This window comes from Dromaius novaehollandiae, chromosome 2, assembly GCF_036370855.1.
Source record: "Dromaius novaehollandiae isolate bDroNov1 chromosome 2, bDroNov1.hap1, whole genome shotgun sequence".
Classification (NCBI taxonomy): domain Eukaryota; kingdom Metazoa; phylum Chordata; class Aves; order Casuariiformes; family Dromaiidae; genus Dromaius; species Dromaius novaehollandiae.
The window spans coordinates 5,579,476-5,600,745 of record NC_088099.1 but is presented as its reverse complement, the minus strand read 5'-3'; the positions used below and the strand labels follow the sequence as shown (position 1 = coordinate 5,600,745).

Here is a 21,270-nt window from a genome sequence, read left to right as displayed (position 1 = left end):
AGTCACTCCTTGGACTGGCAGTAACCAACAAGACACTGCTGCATGATCTCTGAGGGACACATTCTCAAACTGCCACCTAGTCACCAGCAAAGAGAAGGCTGGACCATTGTGGTTCATACCACGACCTTTCCCTCAACATTTTCTTCCAACATTTCCATTTGTTGTAACAGCTGGGGAAACACAGTTGAGGACAGGAAGAGAGAATTCCTCTGAGCAGAATTAAAACACCCCATCTGTTTGCACCATTGCTGGCCCCTGTGCTTCACCTCCCTCATCTCTGCAGAGAGAATAAAGCCACTTGCTTCCTTTGTGTGATATCTTGAGATCTGCAGGTGGAAAGAGCTCTAGGAGAGCTGGGTGATTCAGCTGCCTGTAGCATGACCTACATTCTCTTCAACATAGAGGAGCTTGGGGAATTCTACTGGAAAAGCCCCATATCATCAGGAAATGAATATACAGCTCCACTACCACTAGCATAGAGACACACCAAAAAATGGCATCTTCTGGATGCCAAGGAATAGCATCTTCTTTCTGTGTAGCTTACCTTTGACCCCTAGCCTGGATTCTCTGCTTCTCCAGAAAGCCCTTCTAAGCCTGCGATCAAGATGCTGGCAAGAGCTGCACAAGCTAGATCCTATGAGAAATCCCGATATTGGATTGGGATATTGGGCTGACCTCACACCCACCTTTCCCACCGTGTACGGACTAAGGCACTTGGACACTGTTCAGGTTCAGCTGCTGGGTTGCATGCAAGTTCACCAAGTGCCTGGTTGTGCTGCAGCTCTGAGCAGATACCAACACCTTCGCTTCAAACATTAGCTGAATCCCTATATACTGGGAGCTTCCTTCCCCGAATGGCTGTGGGGGGCATGTGCCATGCGACATTACCCGCTCCTTCTCTTCTCGCTCTGAGATGTGCGTAACACCCCCCAGTTTTCCTAGTGTATGGGGCAGGATCCACCAAACTATTTGGGCAGTTTTGTGTGCTGCGCTGACTCCTGGCCATCGCAGGAGTGGGCAGAAACATTCAAACGGTAGCAGAGAGCTTTGGTTTTGATGCCCTAACAGGGAGAGTGCATGCAGCACCCAGGCCTGTGGAAGTGCATTTCTGAGAGGGGAGGTGATCACAGCATTGACCACTGGAGCAGCTGCCCTAGAAGCGGTGAACAGCCGTCACCCAGAGCTGGAGACAGCAGCACTAACAAAGCCTCTCCTCCAGCCAAGCCAGGCTTAAAAGAGAGGCAGTACTAATGAGTTGACCATCATGCCCATCCCTCCCTAAGCATCCTGTTGAGCTGCAGAAGATTAAATGCATGACAGGAACATAACACGCGCTGCCTCTGCAAAGGTTAACACTAGCATCTTCAATTCCTCTGCAGAAGAGCAACTCCGAATGTCATCTAGGAAAAAAAAAACAAAAAACAAAAAAACAGAGTCTTGCTTTCTCCTTGAACATGAAAACTCTTTGATTCACTTCAAGCAAAACCAAATGAAACTGCTGAACTTCAGTAGTCTTGTGAAGATGATGTACAGTGCTGTGGTAAAGTACTGAACAGGAAGGTGTCCCCAATCTCACAGCCACCCTTGGACACGATTAGAGGAGTAACTTAGACTTTTCCCTCTGAATGCTCCATTTATTATAAATAACCACCATCTTTAATCATAACATTGCCAGCGGAAAGCCTCGCAGGAATGCTGTTGTCATCTGTAAGCACTGGAGCCTGGGAAGGAGAGCAGGGTGGGAGGTGTTTAGTTATTCGCTGGGCTCTTTCATGAGGGCTGCATTCAGATCTACCTGCGTGCGTGAAGCACAGCTATTTGGAAAGTCTGGGCAGCCTCCAGCAAGCTCCTCTTTGGGTATTTCAGAACTATAGCACAGCACATTCTCCTGAAGATATTCAAAACACATGTGAATGCACTCTTGCCTAACCTTGGAGTTTATAGCTCATACAGCTAGTTAAAAAGTCGAGAGAATTAGGCATAAGTGCACATTGGGCCTGGAAGATGCCTTGGATTGGGCTTTGAAGATTTAAGGTACACCCTGTTTTTGATTTTCAACTCCTATGGGAAATGTTTCCTCTTCTGTCTAAGCAAAGCCATATTTTTCAGCCAGGCATTTGACCTGAAGAATGAAGCCAATTATTGTGTGACTCACAAGGTAAAATCGACACAAAAAGCCTTGGGAACACAGCCTGATTCAATTGCCCTGTAAAATGCCACTATGGCACAAGCAGGTATGGAGCAGTATTTTTACCATCTGGGAGGAAAAGAGGCACGGACCCTTTTGGGAAGTGAAATGAAACCAGTGCTTATCTCTAACAGCTTCAGATATGGCTCTGAAGATAAAATTGCAGCATATTTTCTCTTTAAATCCTTCTGTGGGGATAATGGTTATTCACTAGTTCTGTGGCTCCTGACAGGATCAGGACCTCTAATGTACTAAGCACTGCTGTACTGCACACACGATGGCCTGCACTTGTCAACTCAGTACCTGGGGAAGTGTAGGGTGACTCCGGTGGCATTGATGAAACCTATAGAAAAGCTACTTGGGGTGGAGAGAAATGCTTTAGATCCCAGCTGGTTTGAATTTTCAGTGCAGTTGTAAAAAATCAAACGATCGCTTAGCATGCAGTCAATGGATTTAGGAAAGCTTTTTTTAACCAAAACTGACTGTGGGCTTCTCTAACACTCACGGTCAGAGATGTCACCTCCAATGCATGTGGTGGCTGTCCTCTGTTCTGCCAGAGTCACTGCAGTCCTTGGAGGTGGCCTGGAGGGAAAGCTCGTTCTGCGCTGACTCAGTACGGTGGGGCGTCGTGCGAGAGCCTGGAAATCTCTGTGGTCTTGAAGTCCCCCTAACCGGACTCAGGACCCACTTGCAGTGGTGAAGGCACTGACTGACGTACAACGGCCTGTGCTGTCCTGAAATGAAAACATTGATCTGCTCTAAGTGCTCAGGAAAGGTGCCAGATTATCAGATGCCGTTGTCTCTTTGTTCGCAACCCAGTGAGAGTGAAGACTGCCCCGGTACAAGCTTTCCACGTATACGTTGACCCCGATGGTCTGAGCTCTGGATCAGACATTGTACCACCCACCTGGGGCCTAGCGCTTATTATGGACTGACCTTTTCCTGGAGACCAAGGGACTGCAAAGACAACCCTTGTATGCCGTGCTAGAGGCTATGTTCATGGAGCAGAAGGGTAGCAGTTAAACAGCTCTCCATAACCCACGAGATCTTGTACTTTTCCACCAAACTGCAATGCAGATTCCAGTCTGCTGCATGGGCCACCACAGAGCCAGAAAATATTAAATAAGCTGCAGTCTGAACCAAGCAGTGCCATGTTGACTCTGGTGTCCTTGAGGTGCCATCCCCTGCTGCTAGCTCTCTAAAATGCTTTGTCCTCTCTGTTTTCAAGCTGAGCTGCCCTTTCTGACCAGATCTTCAAGGCTAGGAACAAGCCAGCTGGGATCAGATGTCGAGGCAGAAGAAACCATGACCAGGGAGGCATGAGGTGTACAATCCAATAGACAACAATAATTGGCTCATACTGTTTGGGTCTATTATGTATTGAAGCTGTCGGGTGTAGAAGTGGAGTGTAAGAACATCACAGATGCAGAGATGTCACCATTTTCTGAGCACTGTGTGAAGGGTAAAGCTACCGCCCCGCTGAGGGAGTCTATTAAACTTTTCCATGTGGTTGCCTTGAGCTGCGTTATGCTGGAGCAGCAAGACGTTCATTAAGCAGCCCCCGGCACTCAAATCAGCGGTGCCCAGAGAGGAAGTCCAAAGAAATGGTTTCTCGGAGGAGCACGTACGAGCACCCACTTGAAGGACAACGGCTCCTTTCCAGGCTCCAGCTGGAGAGCCACAGCTGCTTTGCCAATTTGGGAAGCTCGAGATGGAAAGGTTATAAACAGCTGAAAGGTGACGGTGCAGACAAAGCAGGATGAGTCGCAGGGTCTGCCCGTGAGCTTCTCGGTGGGCTCTGACGGTGAAGGTGACCCGGGGATCCCTCTGTGGAGCACTTCAGTGGGCTTAAACACCTCCCTGTGAGGTGTTTGAACACCTCGTTGGTGCAATTACACTTTCCCTGAAACCTCTTTTTTCTAGGTGAGGATACGTGCTGTTGGATAGGCAGGTGGTATTGGCTTGGTCACTGCTGTCCGGAAAGGAAGGGAGCACCAGTTTTTTGTGGTTGTCACAGTGCTGCTGGGTGAGAGAGGACACTGCTCAGCTCCACCGGTTCACGTGAGATGAGGCCAAAGCTGCATTGGCCTGTGGGGCTGTAACAGCTGGCATGCGAGAGATTTCTACAGGGCATGATTTATCCTCGTGCTTCATACCTAAAGGAGCAACTGGGCAGGCCTTGCTTCAATCCCCGCTCTTGCAATTATCCTTGGGCATCGTTCCTACCTGGTGCACACCTGAAGGGGCACTTCATCTTTTCTGGCTAAAGGAATTTGTCTTAACTAAAGCGTTTCAATTAAAAGTCAGATCTGAATCGCTGGAAAGTGCCAGAGACAAGAGTCATTAATACTGGAATGCAAGTTTTAAATTATTTTTAATATGCTCTGCAAGGCATCCATAAAAGGCCCTTAATCAATATGCATTTGAATTCCCTGCATTAGGGCTTGCAGAATTTAAATTCATGACAGAGGAGGGCTCGGGAAACCAACCAGCACTTCTATCAGAAACTTCTATCTTGCACAGTCAAACCTGGGAGACTGCCTGGGTCCAAGCTACAGACCCTATTGACTGTAGGTCGTGTGACTGAAGGAATCAGACTTCTTTTGTGCCAAAATGAACTAATGGTCTCAGCTCAGTTCCTCGAAAATGGGTACTGGGGGATAAATTGACACTGGGGGAAGCCTTTGAGTCTCCGATAGTGATGGAAACCAGCATTTTTCTTGGCCATCGCAGCCAGTATAAAATATTCATTGGCACCCCTGGCTATTTAAGTGTTGCCTGAGCATCCTCAGGCAAGGAGAGCAGAGAGGCTGAAGCAGGACCGAGCCACTGCTGCCAGCTCTCCCAGTGGGCAGCGAGGGCAGGGGAGATCCGTCAGCTCAAAGTGGGAGCGCGGAGGAGCGCGAACTTTCCCGAGTCGAGAGGCGACAAGGGCCCCAGTGCAAGAAAGCAGTTATGTGAGTGCAGGGGGATATACGATTTGAAATAAAGTCTGTGGCTGGATCAGGGCCAGGGGTGCAGAAAAGAAATTTCCGGCAAAGAGAAACCTCTAGGAAGAACCAAACCCTAGAGGAAGCTCAGGGTGAGGTTTTTGCTTCCTATTTAACTCTAAAAAAAGCCCTGTCCTAGGAGGGGGCGTTTCAGCAATACTCAGCGTGTCCTGTGTTAGCGACGGGATGGAAAGCATGGCTATGGGGCAGTGTGAGGAGCCACATCCTCAGACAGACCCAAAACAGACACATGTGGGTCGTGCCTTGCCTCCTGATGCAGGGAACGGCACCACTGCCTGAGACTCGATGGGAGATGACACCAGAGGCCAGAGAGGCCTCTGAAGAAGCAGCCCTGTGCAGGAGCACCCTTCTCTCCTTCTTTGCCACCCCAAAGCCTGTCCCTAGTCCCCTGGATCAGCCCAGTTGGGTATATCTAGGGCAGGGGATAACAAAGGTAATGTGCTTTGATGCCCTATATTACATCTCCATGGGCCTCGAGGCGTCCTTCTCCACCCTTCAGCCCACCAACCCTCCTGCGGTTCCCTTCTCAGGGGCGCCTGCCTCTCTGGACGTGACTCCCCCACGGTTTGGAGACATCACCCCAGGGCTTGCTCCTCACGGGACCCCGGGGACCTTGGCCAGGTCCGGGCGAGTGGCCCTGCAGGACTCTCCGTGGCTTGGCACGGCCCAGGGATGGACAAACATCACCCTTCGAATGGGTCCTAGGATGGAGGAAGCACTGAAAGGAGCAGGGACAGTCGCCTCAGCGAACTTTAAGAAATTAAATTGGGGCCTGGGCACAGATCTGAGCACTGTCCCATGATCGTTTGCAGACATTGACATGATCCATAGCATGCTTATGGATGGGGCCAAATTTCTCCCCAGGGAAATGCCCAGATATGGCTTGGGGGGCTGTTCCCCAGGGGCAGGTTGGATGCAGCCACCCCACTCCAGCTCTGCAGAGCAAAGCCAGGTCAGGCCATCTGCCCCACAGGCGTCGTGCCCCAGGCCCTGCTTAATTTGCTGCTGGCCTAAAAATCCTCCAGCGCTGACCCCAGGAAATCTTCTTGAACCTCGTGTGCCCATCACCGTGGCTTTGATTGTGTTCAGAGGGATGAATCTGTCTGACTTTGCTGCCTCTGAGCCTTGAAATGAGAAGCTAGGGAAAAGCAGGCAGCACCAGGACTTTCTGAGAGAGAGAGAGAGGGAGGGAGAAAAAAAAGAAAACAAACCCAAAAACGGAGGCGGGAGGGAAGGAAAAGGGAGGATTTTGTCTCGGGGAAAGGTAGCATGGGGGCGGCGAAGCCTCGAAGGAGCGTCGTCTCCGCTGGAGTTGCGAAAGGGCTTTCTGCTTGGGTTTCGGTGCCCCTCGGTTTTGCAAGGCATCCCGGCACGGAAACGCTGGCCCACGCTGCGCCTTCCAAAAAAACCAGCAGGAATGCTGGAAAACGAAGAGGCCCCGTTGCGGGGAAGGGCCGGAGGGAAGGGAAGAGCGCAGCGTCCGCGAGGGAGGAAAACAGGCGGCGGGGAAGGAGGCCGCCTGCCATCTAGCGGCATCCGAGCCGGGGCCCGTCCTGGCCGCCGTTACATAATCCGGGCGGATTAAAAAAAAAAATCAAAAAGCCAAGCCGAGCCCAAGGACAGCAACACCCAAGACCCCAACATCACCGTTTTCGGGGCCGATCCCACCTGCCCATGGGCACGCCAGGGGATCGGTTCCTATTTTGGGGCGTTTCGGAGGATTTTTCCCGGTTCCCCCCTCCGCGCCGAACGGCAGGGCCCTCTCCGTTGGCTTTTCTCCCGAGATGAGGAGCACGTACTGTACAACCGCCAGAAAAATGCGCTGAGCCGTAAGCGCAGCGGAGCAGAAATGTACTTGGCAATGTTTGCTAACCTACAGTTCAGGCTGAACGGAGAGGTTGTGTATTCCCGAGTGTTTCTCCTCTTTTTTTTTTTTTTCCCCTCTCCCACACTGACTCCTTTCCCCCTCCTTCCACCTCCGTTTCGTTCCAGCTCACTTGGCCACTAGAGGATTTTTCCTCCTTTTCCCTCCCGTAAAAGCAGTTCCCTCCCCTGTCAGCGCACGGCTTTCTCCTCCTCTCCATCCCTTCCCATCGCCTGCAGCCCGGCTCGGTGCTGCCTCTCTCCTGCCTCTCGTTTCGTGGCCTTCCAGCTCCCATCCTGCTGGTAACCCTTCTTTCGCACCCATGATTGCAACCGAGCTGGGGACCCAGAAAAATGGAGCAGGGACCCTCTATGTCCTCAACCCTGCTGCCTTTCCTCAAGCCTTCATGGAAAATCCTGCCCTTCTCCCAGCCGAAATGCTCTCCTCCATCACCCTCTCCGCATCCCGTGGCTTAGGCACTGCTTCTCTCCTCCTCCGCCTGGATGTCTCCCACCTCCATGGCAGCGTTCACCTTCAAATGGAGGGATAGGGACAGAGGGGTCAAGGGGCCCCATCCTGGCCCTACCAATATCAATGCCAAAATCGCTGCTGGCTGGGGGAGGCACAGCCTTGCTCCCGAATCTGCTGGCAGGAAAAAGGGGCTGGCAAACAGGGAGAGACGTTCAGGTAGAGGTGAGGACACCTTCATGGCCAAACCTTTCCTCCCGCACCTGAACCTTGTGGCCAGAGCAGTGCAGAGCCCCTCCATGGGACGTCACGGGGAGAAAGCGATGCCTTGCCTTGAGGAGGTGCTGGGCAAACGTGTGGCAGCCCGGGTACGGCATTTCTGTCCCTAACCCCACCAGCAGCCCCTGGGGGGACCTGGACCAGCATCCCTGGCAGGCCTGTGTCCTACAGGGACTGGGACAAGAAGTGCGTGGAGGATGGTAGTGGCATGGAGGAAGTCTGGATGGAGATTTCAACCCCTGTTGTGTCAGGGAACGTTGAGACCCTGTGAGGTCCCATTGCCCCGCAATGTCCCTTTGCAGAGGGCTTTAGAGGAGAGACCCAACTCAGATGTTCTCAGTCTCCCTACTCAAAGTTGTCCATCAAATGCAAAGAGGAACCCAATTTCCTTAGGGACATCTAAAGAGAGGCAAAGCTGGGTCTCGGAGGGAGTGAAGGCAAATGTGCAGACGTGAGCTGTTACCTCACCCAGACGCCAGGGCAGATGATGTGCCTGGGAGTGCTGGTGCTGGATGTTCACCTGCCTGCTCCCGCAGCCCGTGGCCACACCGTCACCCCGCGGAGAGGCCAGTCCTGCTGCCGGCTTCCAGTGTTGCCTCCCCGCCACCCAGGGAGGCATTTGTCAGGATGTAAAGCCTTGATTTTAGCGCAGGTATTATTCTTGATGGGTCTGGCCTAGATGCCTAGAAATATTTAACATTTCCCACCAAAATCAGCTGGGAGCTGGGGCCCAACCGACCCAGGTAACCCTGGTTCTGACCCACTTCTGCCATCCCTGACTGTTCAGAGTGCATTTTGCTTGCAGCCCTGGGCTCGCTAAAAATGCTGCCCAGTTCTCCGCCTTTCCTGCACCATCTCACGAGAATCCAGCAATTTGCCTTGGGACCAGACACCCCTGAAGCGCACTCTTACCGCCTTTGGCAAGTCCGTAGGAAAGTTCACCGTCTTCTAACCTTGCACAGGAAGCGTGTCCAGCCTCTCTTTCTTTATTTTTTTCTTTTTTTTGTTGTTGTTGTTCCTTTATCTAAGAAAACAACATGACTGTAAAAGTTCAAGCTGACTCTACAGTTAAATCATCGTGAAAACCTGGAGTAGTCAAATGTGTCATTAAGGATTTATTTACAAGGCCAAGTCTTACTGCTCGATCTTGCTACGAGGGCGCTTTCAGCCAGCCACGTGACTTGCCAGACGCTTTTAAAGTCCTTCAAGGACCACTTTTGCCAGGCTGCCTTGCAATAAGCTCAGAGAAGTAGGAAGCCAAATCTCCTGCGTTGTGTCCTCCTTCCCTCAGCCTCAGCTGATGTGAAGCCTGCGTTGACCTTGCAAAGCGGAGACCAGATTTTGCTCCCCCTTAGCCTCAGGGGATGCAGCCCGTGTTTTTTGCTTTGGGGGAAGTGCTACAGCCATCAGCTGGATGGAGATTTGGGGAAAAGGCCTCTGTGGCCCTTGGGGCGGGGGCTGTGCTGTGCCAGCTGGACTCGGCGCCGGGAACCAGTCCCGGCTCATTTCATTTACAGGAGGAGATGTTGCCACACGATTGTGGGCATGTCTCCCTGGCTGGGGTCAGCCCTGGGCATGAGAAAAGGTTATCAAGGGAGATTCAGGAAGGCAAAACCTGTTGCACTTGGTGTACATCTTTGTCGGGAAGGTCTTCTCGAGCTCTGGGAGTGCGATTGATAGGTGATGCCTCCAACCCAGGCTCTTTGGTGCTTCGTCATGACTGTCGCGACCTGCCTGGTCCCAGTGAAGCCCAACTGCTCCAGCGGGTCACGAGGGGACATTTGATCCCTGCCGTATGTGTTAGTTGAGGCCCCAGCTACGGGAGTCTGGCACTTTGCGGGGGCAAACCTGACTGCCGCCCGCCCAGCACCGGAGGGGAGCCCGGTAGGTTATTAGGGCTAATTGCACTATCTTCATATCGCAGATCCCCGCGACGGGCTAGAAGGGGGCTGCGGAGTCCTGAAGCTCTTAACAGCACTCGATCAATTAAAAAAAAATTAAAAAAAGAGGAAATGAACAGGCAGAAACCCAGCATTAACCTTGCGCGAGAGCGGTTTCCAAGTAGGTACGCCAGGGAAATAAAAACAGCAATTTGCAACTAAATAAAAATAACAATTAAGCATTTGAAATACAAATGCACCATTCAGAAGCAGCGGATAAATATTCAGACACATTCGTTAGGAGGTTGAGGCTGTCTCTCAAACAGGCAGACAGGTACAAAGCACCAGGCTGAATACTCCAATTAATGCAAAATCGCATCACGCTCTGCTCCTGCCTCGACCGAGGGATGGAGGGAAGGTGCGATGCCGATGAGGACGGAAGGGATGGGAAACCATGGGTGGGAAGTGCGGGTTTTTTAATTGGCATTTAATTCGCAGGCAGCAAGAGCGGTGCGGCGGCAGCGATGCCTCGGGCCCCGCACGCGCTCCCCCGGCACCGTTCGGGAGCGGAGGGGCTGAGGATCAGGCAAAAGCAAAACACCGTCGAGTACCAAAGCGACAAAGCTATCGGAGCTCAAATACCGTGGCAGAGCAAAAAAATAACACGGCCCCGGGCTTTTCGTGCCGCGGGGGCAGTGAGCATTGCCCCAAGGGCAGCGGTATCACGCTGGGGGCAGCGGGCATTGCCCCGGGGGCAGCGGGTATCACACCGGGGACAGTAGGCGTTGCCCCGGCTGCAGTGGGCATTGCCCGGTGCCTGTGCACCCGGGGGCAGCAGGTCCCACCCCAGATGCAATGGGCATCGCCCAGGGCCCGTGCACCGGGTGCAGTGAGCATTGCTGAGGACCCATGCGCTGGGTGCAGCAGGTCCCAGCCTGGGGACCGCGGGCATTGCCCAGGGCCGTGCACCGGGGGCAGCAGGCATTGCCCAGGGCCGTGCACTGGCTGCAGCAGGTCCTAGCCCACAGGCATTGCCCCGGGGGCAGTGGGCATTGCCCAGGCCCATGCACTGGTGGCAGCGGGCATTGCCCAGGGTCATGCATCGGCCGCAACAGGTCCCAGCCTGGGGACAGCAGGCATTGCCCAGGGCTATGCACCAGCTGCAGCAGGTCCCAGCCTGGGGACCGCAGGCATTGCCCAGGGCCGTGCACCGGGGGCAGCGGGCATTGCCCAGGGCCATGCACTGGCCGCAACAGGTCCCAGCCTGCGGGCACTGCCTGGGGGGCAGTGGGCATTGCTCAGGGCTGTGCACCCAGGAGGAGTGGGCATTGCCCCGAGGACAGCAGGCATTGCCCAGGGCCATGCACCAGGAGTAGCAGGCATTGCCCAGCGCTGTGCACCGGCAGCAACGGGCATTGCCCCAGGGCAGCGGGCATTGCCCAGGTCTGTGCACCAAGAGCAGCAGGCATTGCCCTGGGAGCAGCGGGCATTGCCCAGGGCTGTGCACCGGGAGCAGCGGGCATTGCCCCGGCAGCAGCAGGCATTGCCCAGGGCCGTGTACCCGGGGGCAGCGGGCATTGCCCAGGACCGTGCACTGGCTGCAGCAGGTCCTAGCCCACAGGCATTGCCCCGGGGGCAGTGGGCATTGCCCAGGGCTGTGCACCAGCTGCAGCAGGTCCCAGCTTGCGGGCACTGCCTGGGGGGCAGTGGGCATTGCTCAGGGCTGTGCACCCAGGAGGAGCGGGCATTGCCCAGGGCTGTGCACCGGGAGCAGCGGGCATTGCCCCGGCAGCAGCAGGCATTGCCCAGGGCCGTGTACCGGGAGCAGCGGGCATTGCCCAGGGCCGTGCACCCGGGGACAGCGGGCATTGCCCAGGGCCGTGCATCAGGAGTAGCAGGCATTGCCCAAGGCCGTGCACCGGCAGCAGCAGGCATTGCCCCGGTAGCAGCGGGCATTGCCCAGGGCTGTGCACCGGCAGCAGCGGGCATTGCCCCGGCAGCAGCAGGCATTGCCCAGGGCTGTGCACCGGGAGCAGCAGTCACTGCCCAGGGCCGTGTACCGGGAGCAGCGGGCATTGCCCCGGCAGCAGCAGGCATTGCCCAGGGCCGTGCACCCGGGGACAGCGGGCATTGCCCAGGGCTGTGCACCGGCAGCAGCGGGCATTGCCCCGGCAGCAGCAGGCATTGCCCAGGGCCGTGTACCGGGAGCAGCGGGCATTGCCCAGGGCCGTGCACCCGGGGACAGCGGGCATTGCCCAGGGCTGTGCACCGGGAGCAGCGGGCATTGCCCCGGCAGCAGCAGGCATTGCCCAGGGCCGTGCACCGGGAGCAGCGGGCATTGCCCAGGGCCGTGCACCCGGGGACAGCGGGCACTGCCCAGTACCGCGCACCGGCGGCAGCAGCTCCCGCCGCGGCAGCGGGCGGCTCCCCGGGGCACGCGCAACCCACGGAGGGGGCGGGGCTCGCGCCGCCGCACGGGCACGCGCAGCCCGGGCGCGCGCGCCGCGGAGCCGGGACTGGGGGGGGGGGGGAGCGTGAGCGCGTCCTCGCGCGCTCCCTGGCGGCCGCGCTGCGCAGCACCGCGCCGCTCGCGCCGTGCCGAATCTGCGGCGGGGCGGGCGGCGCTGTTGCTGTTGCTGCTGCTGCCGGCGCCGCCGCCGCTGCTGCCGGCGCCGCCGCCGCGGCTCGTGCGGAAAGTGCGGCGGCGGGGCGCGGGCCGGCTTTACGCCGGGCGGGATTTCATCATGCGGGGGGGGGCAGGGCGGCGCGCCGCGCCTCTCCATGCCGCTGCCGCCCCGTAGCGCCCTGCCCGCCCTGCTGCGCCGCCTGCGCCGCCTCGCCCGCCCGCCCGCCGCCCCGCTCCGCTCCCGGCCCGCCGCGGCCGCCGCCCCGGCACCCGCCGCCATGGACGGCCCGCAAGCCGAGGCGCTGCTCGCGCCGCTCCGGCAGGCGGTGCGGCACCAGGTAACCCGGCCCGGCGCGGCTGGGGGGGACCCGGCTGGAGGGGGGCGGGCTGAGGGGGGGGGGTGTCCGGGCTGGGGGGGGTGTCCGGGCTGGGGGGGTCCCGCTGAGGGAGACCCGGCTGGGGGCGTGGGGTCCTTGCTGGGGGGGTGGCCCGGCTGAGGAGGGTCTTGCTGAGGAAGACCCTGCTGAAGGGGTGTGCCAGGCTGAGAAGGCCTGGCTGAGGGGGGTCCCGCTGAGGAGGAGGGGGGGTCCTCCTGGGGGGGGTCCTGGTTGAGAGGGGCTTCTTGCTGAGGGAGCTGGGACACCCTCCTCCCGCTGAGTGACCCGGCTGGCGGGCTCTGGCTGTGTGGCAGCCCCCCTTCCTCCAGCCATCTGCCCCCGCAGCGTGCAGGTACCCCGGCTTGGATCTGTGGGGACGTGTCCCCAAAGGGAGCCCGCAGTGGTCCCCCCCGCTCCACAGGGCCCCCCCTGCATGTGCAGGAGGTGCTGTGTGGATCTGTCGCCCTGGAGATGCGCTGAAGTGTCTCCTCTCTGCCCCGTAGAGCCCTGCTTGTGGCCCTATAGCTCCAGTGTGTGGGGCACTGCCATGTCCTATGGGCTTGAGCCCCTAGGGATGGATGTGTGTCCCCCCACACGCCCCGGACTGTCCGTAGCAGTGTCCTTCTGGCCCCTAGTAAAGGGTCCCTGTGGGTTTGCCCTGCGTTTCTTCCCCCTGGGGAGGTGGGTCTGCGTGTGTCTCCTCTCCGGGGTGGGTTTTGCTCTGCCCAGAGCACTGGGTTGGCGTGTGGAGTACGTGGGTGGCTCCATGTGCGAGTTCCCCTGCAGGATTGTCCCTCTCCCTCCCCACAGAGGTGGTGTGTGGAGGTACCTTGCAGAACTGGATCTATGTGTCAGTGTATCTGGGCTCACCTCCCTGCTTCTCAGCTGGGTTTAATGTGTCCTCCTTTCCTAGCTAGGGCTCACTTTGTCATGCTTTTATGGCCCCAGAGCCGGCTCTTCATATTTTCTTTATGAAACACTGTATAGGTTTCCTCATCTGATAGAGTCACATCATGACTTCGCTTTAGAGCTCAGTTTGTTTTAGGTTTTGCAGGTAAAGAATAACCTCTTATAATTGCGCATTTGCCTGGTACAGTAAGGAAGACTCATTTCTTGGTGCATTTTCCATTTCATCATTCTTATATGTCTAAAACGTAGGTGTCTCCTATTAGCTGGGGCTATACAGCTTTCTCTTTTTGTCTCATTTACAGGTGAAGCTATTATCTTTAGTTTCCTTCTTAGCTGAGAAGGATTTAATTCTTTCTCGATTTCATAGGTGAATCTAGATCTCGGTACCCTTGCTGTGTATGTGTAAGGCTATGAGGCCTTTTACAGCACTTGGAATTTCCCCTTCCTCCCTGCTTTAACAGCAAGATCTATGTCTGTGGGTTCCCCACATGCCTCCTTTACGTAGCTGAATCTGTAGTCTTATGCTTAGCTGCACACATAGCTACGTGTGTGTCCCATATATTGGTAGATTCGTGCATGTGTTTTCCCATTAAATGAGTGGATTTATGGCCCTCTAATTATACTAGCACTTCAATGAGTTTTTATTATGAATCACTGTGCAGCATAATACCTTGGCAGGGGTGTTCCTTGTAAATAAAATGATGATGTCTAGAACTAGCCAATTTATTTATTTTAAAATTCCATAGCATGGATCTTGTAATCTGCCTTTTAAATATAAATACACCTCTCCTCTCTAGCTGGCTGTGGGATTGGAACAGAAGTATGGGGTGCCAAGGAAAGGTTGGTGGGTGAATATGTGTAGCTGGAACCATGAATACCACGTTGTAATGTACAGCTTACAATAGTAATTCAGTGAGGTGTTTATGCAGGAGGAAAGGGATAGTGTAAGGAAGAATGGGGTAGCTGGTATCTTTTAATACAGCAGACCTTGTCTGTCAGCCCTTGGAGAAGTGTAGAAGCAGCTTAGTTAAACCTAAGGGAACCTTAATCTATGGAGAGGGAAGTGAGCGGTGTATCTTTCTGCAGCAGTGCCTGATGCAATAGGCTGCCGTGATCCAGGGGTGGATCCCTCTGCTTCACTGTTCTGTGGGACAAAGCTGCAGCAAAATTTGCCACATCGAGTGCTGCTGTGCACTCCTCCTCTGGGCTGGGCTCAAGCTTGTAGCTTTAATTAGATTGAGTCCTGTCAGCAAACATAATTGTTTGCTTCAGTTGTGTTTTTTTTTCTCTTGTGTATGTCTGAATACTGTTTTACTTATAGGTCAGGACAAAGAGTTGCTGTACGCTGCTTTTAGATGCTCAGCAAAGAGCAGGGTGATAGCTCTGTTGAGTCAGCGGTAGTTGCTTTGCAGCTGCCTTGATGTTTTTTCCACTGCCGACCCCCTAGCTCAACAAAGGCAATTTGGACTTATTACTTTAAAAGAAAAAAAAAATCAGATCCCTCCCTCTGCCACGTTTCCCAGGAATGGCAGTTCAAGTCCTCAGCTCTAGAGTGAAACTTTGACGTTTTGATGGAACTAGTTAACAGGAAGGAAACAGCAGATTTGTTCTCTTCTTGTAGCCGACAGGATTCTTATTTTTTCTTCTTTTTTTGGTTAATGTTTGTTTTAATGCAGTCACTTTTGACTCTTCTTCCATTTATTAGTAAAATTAGCCTTTGAATCTCTGAGTCTCTGAAACATTTGAAACTAGCTTTTGTGATTGGATTGTTGAATGGCAACCTGTGTACTCCCTTTTCTTTTGGGTGCTTAGTGCCTGTAATATTAATGTACAAAACCCCCAGAATTTCTGAAGAAGCTGGTGTTGTAGAAATAATCAGTGTTGTAGTTTGTTTGAGTTGGGGTGTTTTTTCTTCTTTTTGTTCAATGGGGAAATGCTAGATACAAGAAAGATGCTGAATTTAGAACATCTGATTCTTAGAACATCCCTTGTGGGAACGCATTAACATCTCTCTGCTTTTTCTTCCTGGGGCTACTCCTTTGTCCTCAGTAATTCAGGATGGTCCTTGATTTTGGCTGAAGAAGAGTGAATGGAAGGGGAGATTGTTAATTAATGTATCTCCAAGGCCAAGCAAGTCATAACTGCTGAGAAACGTGTTCTGAAAACCATGCTGTTGGGTACTTAGGGATTAATCATGTCACAGACTTGTTTACCTGTCCCAGTTCCCTGGGACAAAAGTCCTAACTGGACAAAGAGACCTTTGTGGTGCCTTTACAAGGTGATGGTGGATTGCCTAAAGTCAAGACCTCAGTGAAAGGTCTCCAAAGGCTTTTGCTGCTCTGAAATATTTGGGCTTTTTTTTTTTTTTTTGTATTCTTTTTCAAAAGATGCTGGACAGGTCTTAATAACAGTAATAGTATTTACAGGTAATGCCATGTCTTCTTTGCATAGACATAGGCTAAAAAGTTGAGCTTTTATAAGAGTTTCTTCTAAAAAGTTGTGTACTTCGTGGTCAATTTTGACCAAGTTTGACAGAGGAATAGAGATCTAAAATGGTCATGAATTGTGAAGAGAAGGAAGGGGGTAGATAAAAGAAGTCTTATTAATATGCCTGCTGAGAAAGAGGGCACAAAGCCCTTATTAACCATCTGAGAATCCACTTAAGAGTGCATCCTCAAAGAAAAGTAGGATTTGTGGAAATCCACTGTCATCGACTTCACTGGTGGTGGTGCATACAAGGGCATATTTGCATCCTGAGATTTAATAATTGGTTAGGGATTTAACAATTGGTTTTGCGTGGGGAGAGTTGCTTCTTAATTTCTCGAGCGACATCCAGTTCTGCTGACTCTCAAAAGCAAAAGCGAACCTCACTTCTACTGTGTGAGACAGCCTCTTGAGACCTGGGTTGGGTAGGGAGGGCGGAGGGGGCATGGAGAGGCAGGACAAATACTCCTTTTGGATTGCCAGGGGAGCTGAAAGGAGGATAATTCTTTTCTGTGGCATTCAAAAAAAGAATCTACATCATGTGTTTTGTCTCTTTCTTCCAGGGAGAACTAGTAAGGAAGCTGAAGGAAGAGAAGGCCCCCCAGGTGGATATAGACAGAGCTGTAGCAGAGCTCAAAGCTCGGAAGAGGGTCCTAGAAGCCAAGGTGAGTCTCGAAACTAAATTTGAGTTCCACGGTTTTGTCCAAAAAGCCTTGGAATCTCTAACTAGTACTTTTTTACAGTGTTGTTTCAGGCTAAACAGTTGTAACCAGGGTAGAGTGTTCAAATTCACTTTTCAAATAATTTACAAGGGTGAACAAGTGATCAAGGGTGAGCAAGACATTAGACAGCATTACATCAGCAATAAATAAAGCAATAAACAGGAATTCAAGTTATTAAAAGTCAAAGTTGAAATTCAGTGTATGTGTCACCCATCTCTGTTTACTGTGTAGATCTTTTCTGTGCATATTGAGAGAAATGCAAAATGCTGTTTGCTGTAGTGAGGTTCATGTTCAGATTCTTCATAGGACATTTGAATTCCCAAACTCGCAGTGAACATGTTTGTTTAGAAACTGATTTCAATGCTACTGTTTAAACAATGTTTTGGAAGCATTTCAAATGGCCTAAAGTTTGTTTCAACCTTCTGGAGAGGGATGTTTTTAAATTCTGCTCCCCCCTTTTTTTTAAATGCAGTTGTGCCTGAAATAACATTCTACAAATGAAAATGTGGAATTTCAAGTTTATTTTGTCTCTAGATCAATAAACAAGTAAAAATACACTTCCTTACCCTGTAGGCTTCCATCCCCTTCTCTCCACCCCCAGACTGAAACTATGAGAATCTCTTGAAGCATAAAAACTGTCAGGTCTGCAGATTCACGTAGGAAAGTGCTAGGTTCTTTATAGTCCATAGGGAAATGATTATAATTGTGCTTCAGCGGTTATCTTCAGAAAAAAGTAAAATAAAGCAGGTATTACACCAGTGCTTGGAACTTCCTTAACACTATGAGTACTTGAGTTGAAACCAGTTCACCCTATTCGGCCTTCAGAGTCATCTGGGGAGAACAGTTAGCGTTCTCTGAGGACTAGCATTATGATTAGCTGCTTGCATACATCTAGCCCGAGTAAGAAGATGTCATTTTTACTTACTCACTATTCGGCACAGAACTACACTTTGAAACCTGTGCTTTATTCATGGCGAAGTCCTTCTGCAATAAATTGTGTCCAAATTCTTTCCCAGTTCTGTTTCCCATCCCTCAGAAACTTGACATAGAGAGAAGCAGTGAGGCAGGTTAAGAGTCTTGGTGTTCCTTTGAGCCCCACCTTTCTGTTGGAGGAGTGCCTGAAGGATGCAGCGTAGAGGCATTGCGTGCCAGTTACACAATTTGTGTGGGCTGTATCCCTGTTAGTGGAAGAATGACCTTGCAAAAGCAGCATCTGCTCTTGTGAGTGCGGCACTCCAGTATAATCATTCCTTCCTGACAGTGTTTCCAGCAATGCATCACTGTTGCTTGCAACTTCTGCAGAATGCAGCATTGCGAATGCTCATTAGCTTTAGCTAGCAGCCACCGACCGATACACTTTTCAAGCCCTATGATTCCCAGTTAAACATAGCTGAGTAGCTCTGATCCTGAAGCCTTGGACAGTGCAGTGGTTTTGTGTTTAAGATTCCTTGTCTTTATGTCCTCAAACCGTATCTGTTCTTAAGTCAGTAGATAAGTTGTCTCCTGTACTGGGTCTTTCCCCTCTTGAAGGCTACCTCAGGCTTTCCTGTCTTTTATTTATGAAAATAGATAGAAGAGACTGTCCCTTGGACTTCTGCAACAGTCAGTTTATTAACAGTTCTCTGCAGGTAGAAGAAGAGTTCTAGGAGTTTCCTCACCCTTTTCAGTTCCTCCTGCACTACTGGCCATTTCTTCTTTCCAGTTCAAAATTGGACAGTGTCACTGTCACCCTCCTGTCCGTCTCTTGGCAATAACTATCCTTTCTGTTAAGAAACCCTGATGACTGTGAAATGTGATCTTTGGGCAGTATGTCAAACGGATTCCCTTTCTATGTTTAAAGGTGCTGTTTTGGTTCTTGCTGTCATTTATGCTCGCTCTCTCTTTCTTTTGTTCTTTGTCTCTCATGTAGACTTACCTGTTGGCCTATCCTAGTGGAAGCTGAAGAGGTTCAGTGCTTCTAAAAAGCCGGCCGTGTTTATTTGTATGCTGCTCTAGATGCTTAAAAAAAACCCAATATTGGTCATACAATACTTTTAGTTACCAAAGGCTGTTCAAAATGATAGTATTAGCCACTTCTGAGTTCACTTGTTGAACTTACTGGCTTAACCCTGTTTCAATTGTTAAAGTGTCTTGGTTGAAGAAAATCTTCTTTCAAGTCTTTTAGCTTCACTAACGGGGTTGGTTGCAGAAGTCCAAATCAAGTAAATAGTCCCTCAGATACCGAGTCTGGAGTCAGAAACAGTTGTTCTCTCTGTGTCGCTTTTGTTGGATATGTACCAACAATTAACTGAAAACTAATGGTAAAATAATGTTGTGTTTTTTTTAAACATTATTATCTGTGCCTTCCTGTGGTAAACCAGTAGATGTGTATCTGTAATTGCTCTGCCTAACAGGATTTTGGATAAAATAGCAGTGAGCCTGCTGTAAAACACTTTCTTAGAATTCAGTCAGTGCATTTAGGCATTCTGTAACTGTAACTTTTCTCAGACCGTAGGGTAGTCACACGTTTGTACAAGACGGCATTTTGTAAATAGGTATTCTTTGTACAAGTAGCTAAATACGTACCTTTGGCAGAGAACAAGAAAGATGCTAGTCATAATCTTGATAACCAAATTAAAAAGTTTCTGAAACGAAGGATTGAACAGATGCAAACATACCAGAATTTAGATGTCTGTAGTCTGCCGTGGTCACTTTCAGCTCCCTTTATAGTCAGAAGACAGAAATAGATCAGAAGAATTGCTTTGGAAATTGCTATTTCTCCCCAATGATTGTAAAGAGAGCTGACGATGACTAGCTCGGACTTAGGTGTCTGAAAGTTAGAGCAGATGAGATTACCTCCAGCGTCTAAAGTGCTGCATTCAGACGATCATGTTCATAATTGAGCACGTGAATCTCAGTGTGACCATCGCTCTTTGGAAAATGAACATGTTGGCAGGATAACTTTCCTTCAAAATGGTCTTTACAGACTTTTGACTCATAATGGTGAATGGGAAGGGTTTGTCCTGCTGCCAGAAACTGAAACTCTTGATCGTTTTTGGTTTGCTTGACTTACAGGAGCTAGCCTTACAGCCCAAAGATGACATTGTGGACAGAATTAAAATGGAGGACACCCTGAAGAGGAGGTTTTTCTATGATCAAGCCTTTTCAATTTATGGAGGTACAGATTTAAAGAAATTTAAATTTTAATCCCCTTAGGATGATGTTCTGGTCTTTCTAGCTGTGTTTGAAATGCTCTATCCTCTGGATGTTGTATTAATGCAATGTGGAAAGACTTTTTAAAAGTTGGCTTTAAAATTGCTCCTGCTTGAGTCTGTAAGTCTCTCAAAAGTTTCCTCTCCCTTAAAAGGGGAAAGCGTAGGGGGTGGGGTGGGGGCTCAAATTTTGCCTTTTGCTTTCTGAATGCAAATGAATGGAGTTAAGTTCTGAGCATTACATTGTAGCAGGTAGTTGCTTTGCAGGGGAATAGAGTATTTTTTCATTAAGGGGATGATCAGCTTACTTATACCTATCCACCATCTCTATCTGAGCTTTATTCAACAAGATAACTTTGCTCAAAACTACTGCAAACTTCGGAACCTGTTACCTTAATCAACTTTGTCACTGAACTTCACTGAACAGGTGGACAAATGTGGCTGGTAAACTTCTTCAGACAGCTGATTTGAGCCTCCTCAGGAGGTAGCACAGTGCTATGGTTACTGCTTTTTCACCTATGATACTAAAATACATATTTTGGTTTGTTGTATTAGCTTCTTTTTTCTTTTTCATTTTTGTACCTAAACTGGTATTGGCAGACACATTTTATTGATGACAATGCATACTCCAGAGGGATATTTTATTATAACCTCTTCTGTATTCAGATTCCTCCTTCAAGCAGGATTCTGCAATGAAACTGGTCACAAAATATAATCCACTGGAGAAGGGAGCGTGACTTGTGCAGTTGTAGAACGCATGGATTTATCACTTTCAGCTTTTGCCACTACCTGACGCTCCAGCGTACTGTGCAGCAGAACTGTACTAAATAATGTAGGGTAGTGTCCATCTAGATGCTTCATAGTGTTTACTTTCAGCCTTTATGGCATGGGTCTTTATATAAAAAACACTCTATAGAGAGCCACACTCTGTATTCTGTTTAGCACAAAGCAGTTCATGCTCAGAAAATGACCTCAGACTTAAACCAAATGATGGGAACATTGAGATGGAAGGGTATTTCCTCCAAATGGTGCATGTTCGTATAATTGCTCGCCTACCATATTTTTGTTTCTCTTTTTCCCTGCAGGTGTCAGCGGTCTGTATGACTTTGGGCCTGTTGGATGTGCTTTGAAGAACAACATCATCCAGGCCTGGAGACAGCACTTTATACAGGAGGAGCAAATCCTGGAGATTGACTGTACGATGCTCACGCCAGAGCCAGTTCTGAAGTAAATATGGGTCTTTCTTTCTGCAGTGTGTCATTTCTGGTCAT

General features: G+C 50.9%; 1 protein-coding gene across 1 annotated transcript in view; it reads left to right on the top strand.

Annotated features, from left to right (window-relative positions):
- The first annotated feature begins 12,278 nt into the window (after positions 1 to 12,278).
- The window catches only part of GARS1 (glycyl-tRNA synthetase 1), a 29,621-nt gene continuing 20,629 nt past the window's right edge, over positions 12,279 to 21,270 (top strand). The window contains exons 1-4 of the mRNA XM_064505691.1: positions 12,279 to 12,654; positions 16,650 to 16,751; positions 19,863 to 19,965; positions 21,085 to 21,226. Of these exons, the coding sequence (XP_064361761.1) occupies positions 12,472 to 12,654; positions 16,650 to 16,751; positions 19,863 to 19,965; positions 21,085 to 21,226 (530 nt within the window). The 5' untranslated portion in view covers positions 12,279 to 12,471. The remainder of the gene's footprint in view (positions 12,655 to 16,649; positions 16,752 to 19,862; positions 19,966 to 21,084; positions 21,227 to 21,270) is intronic.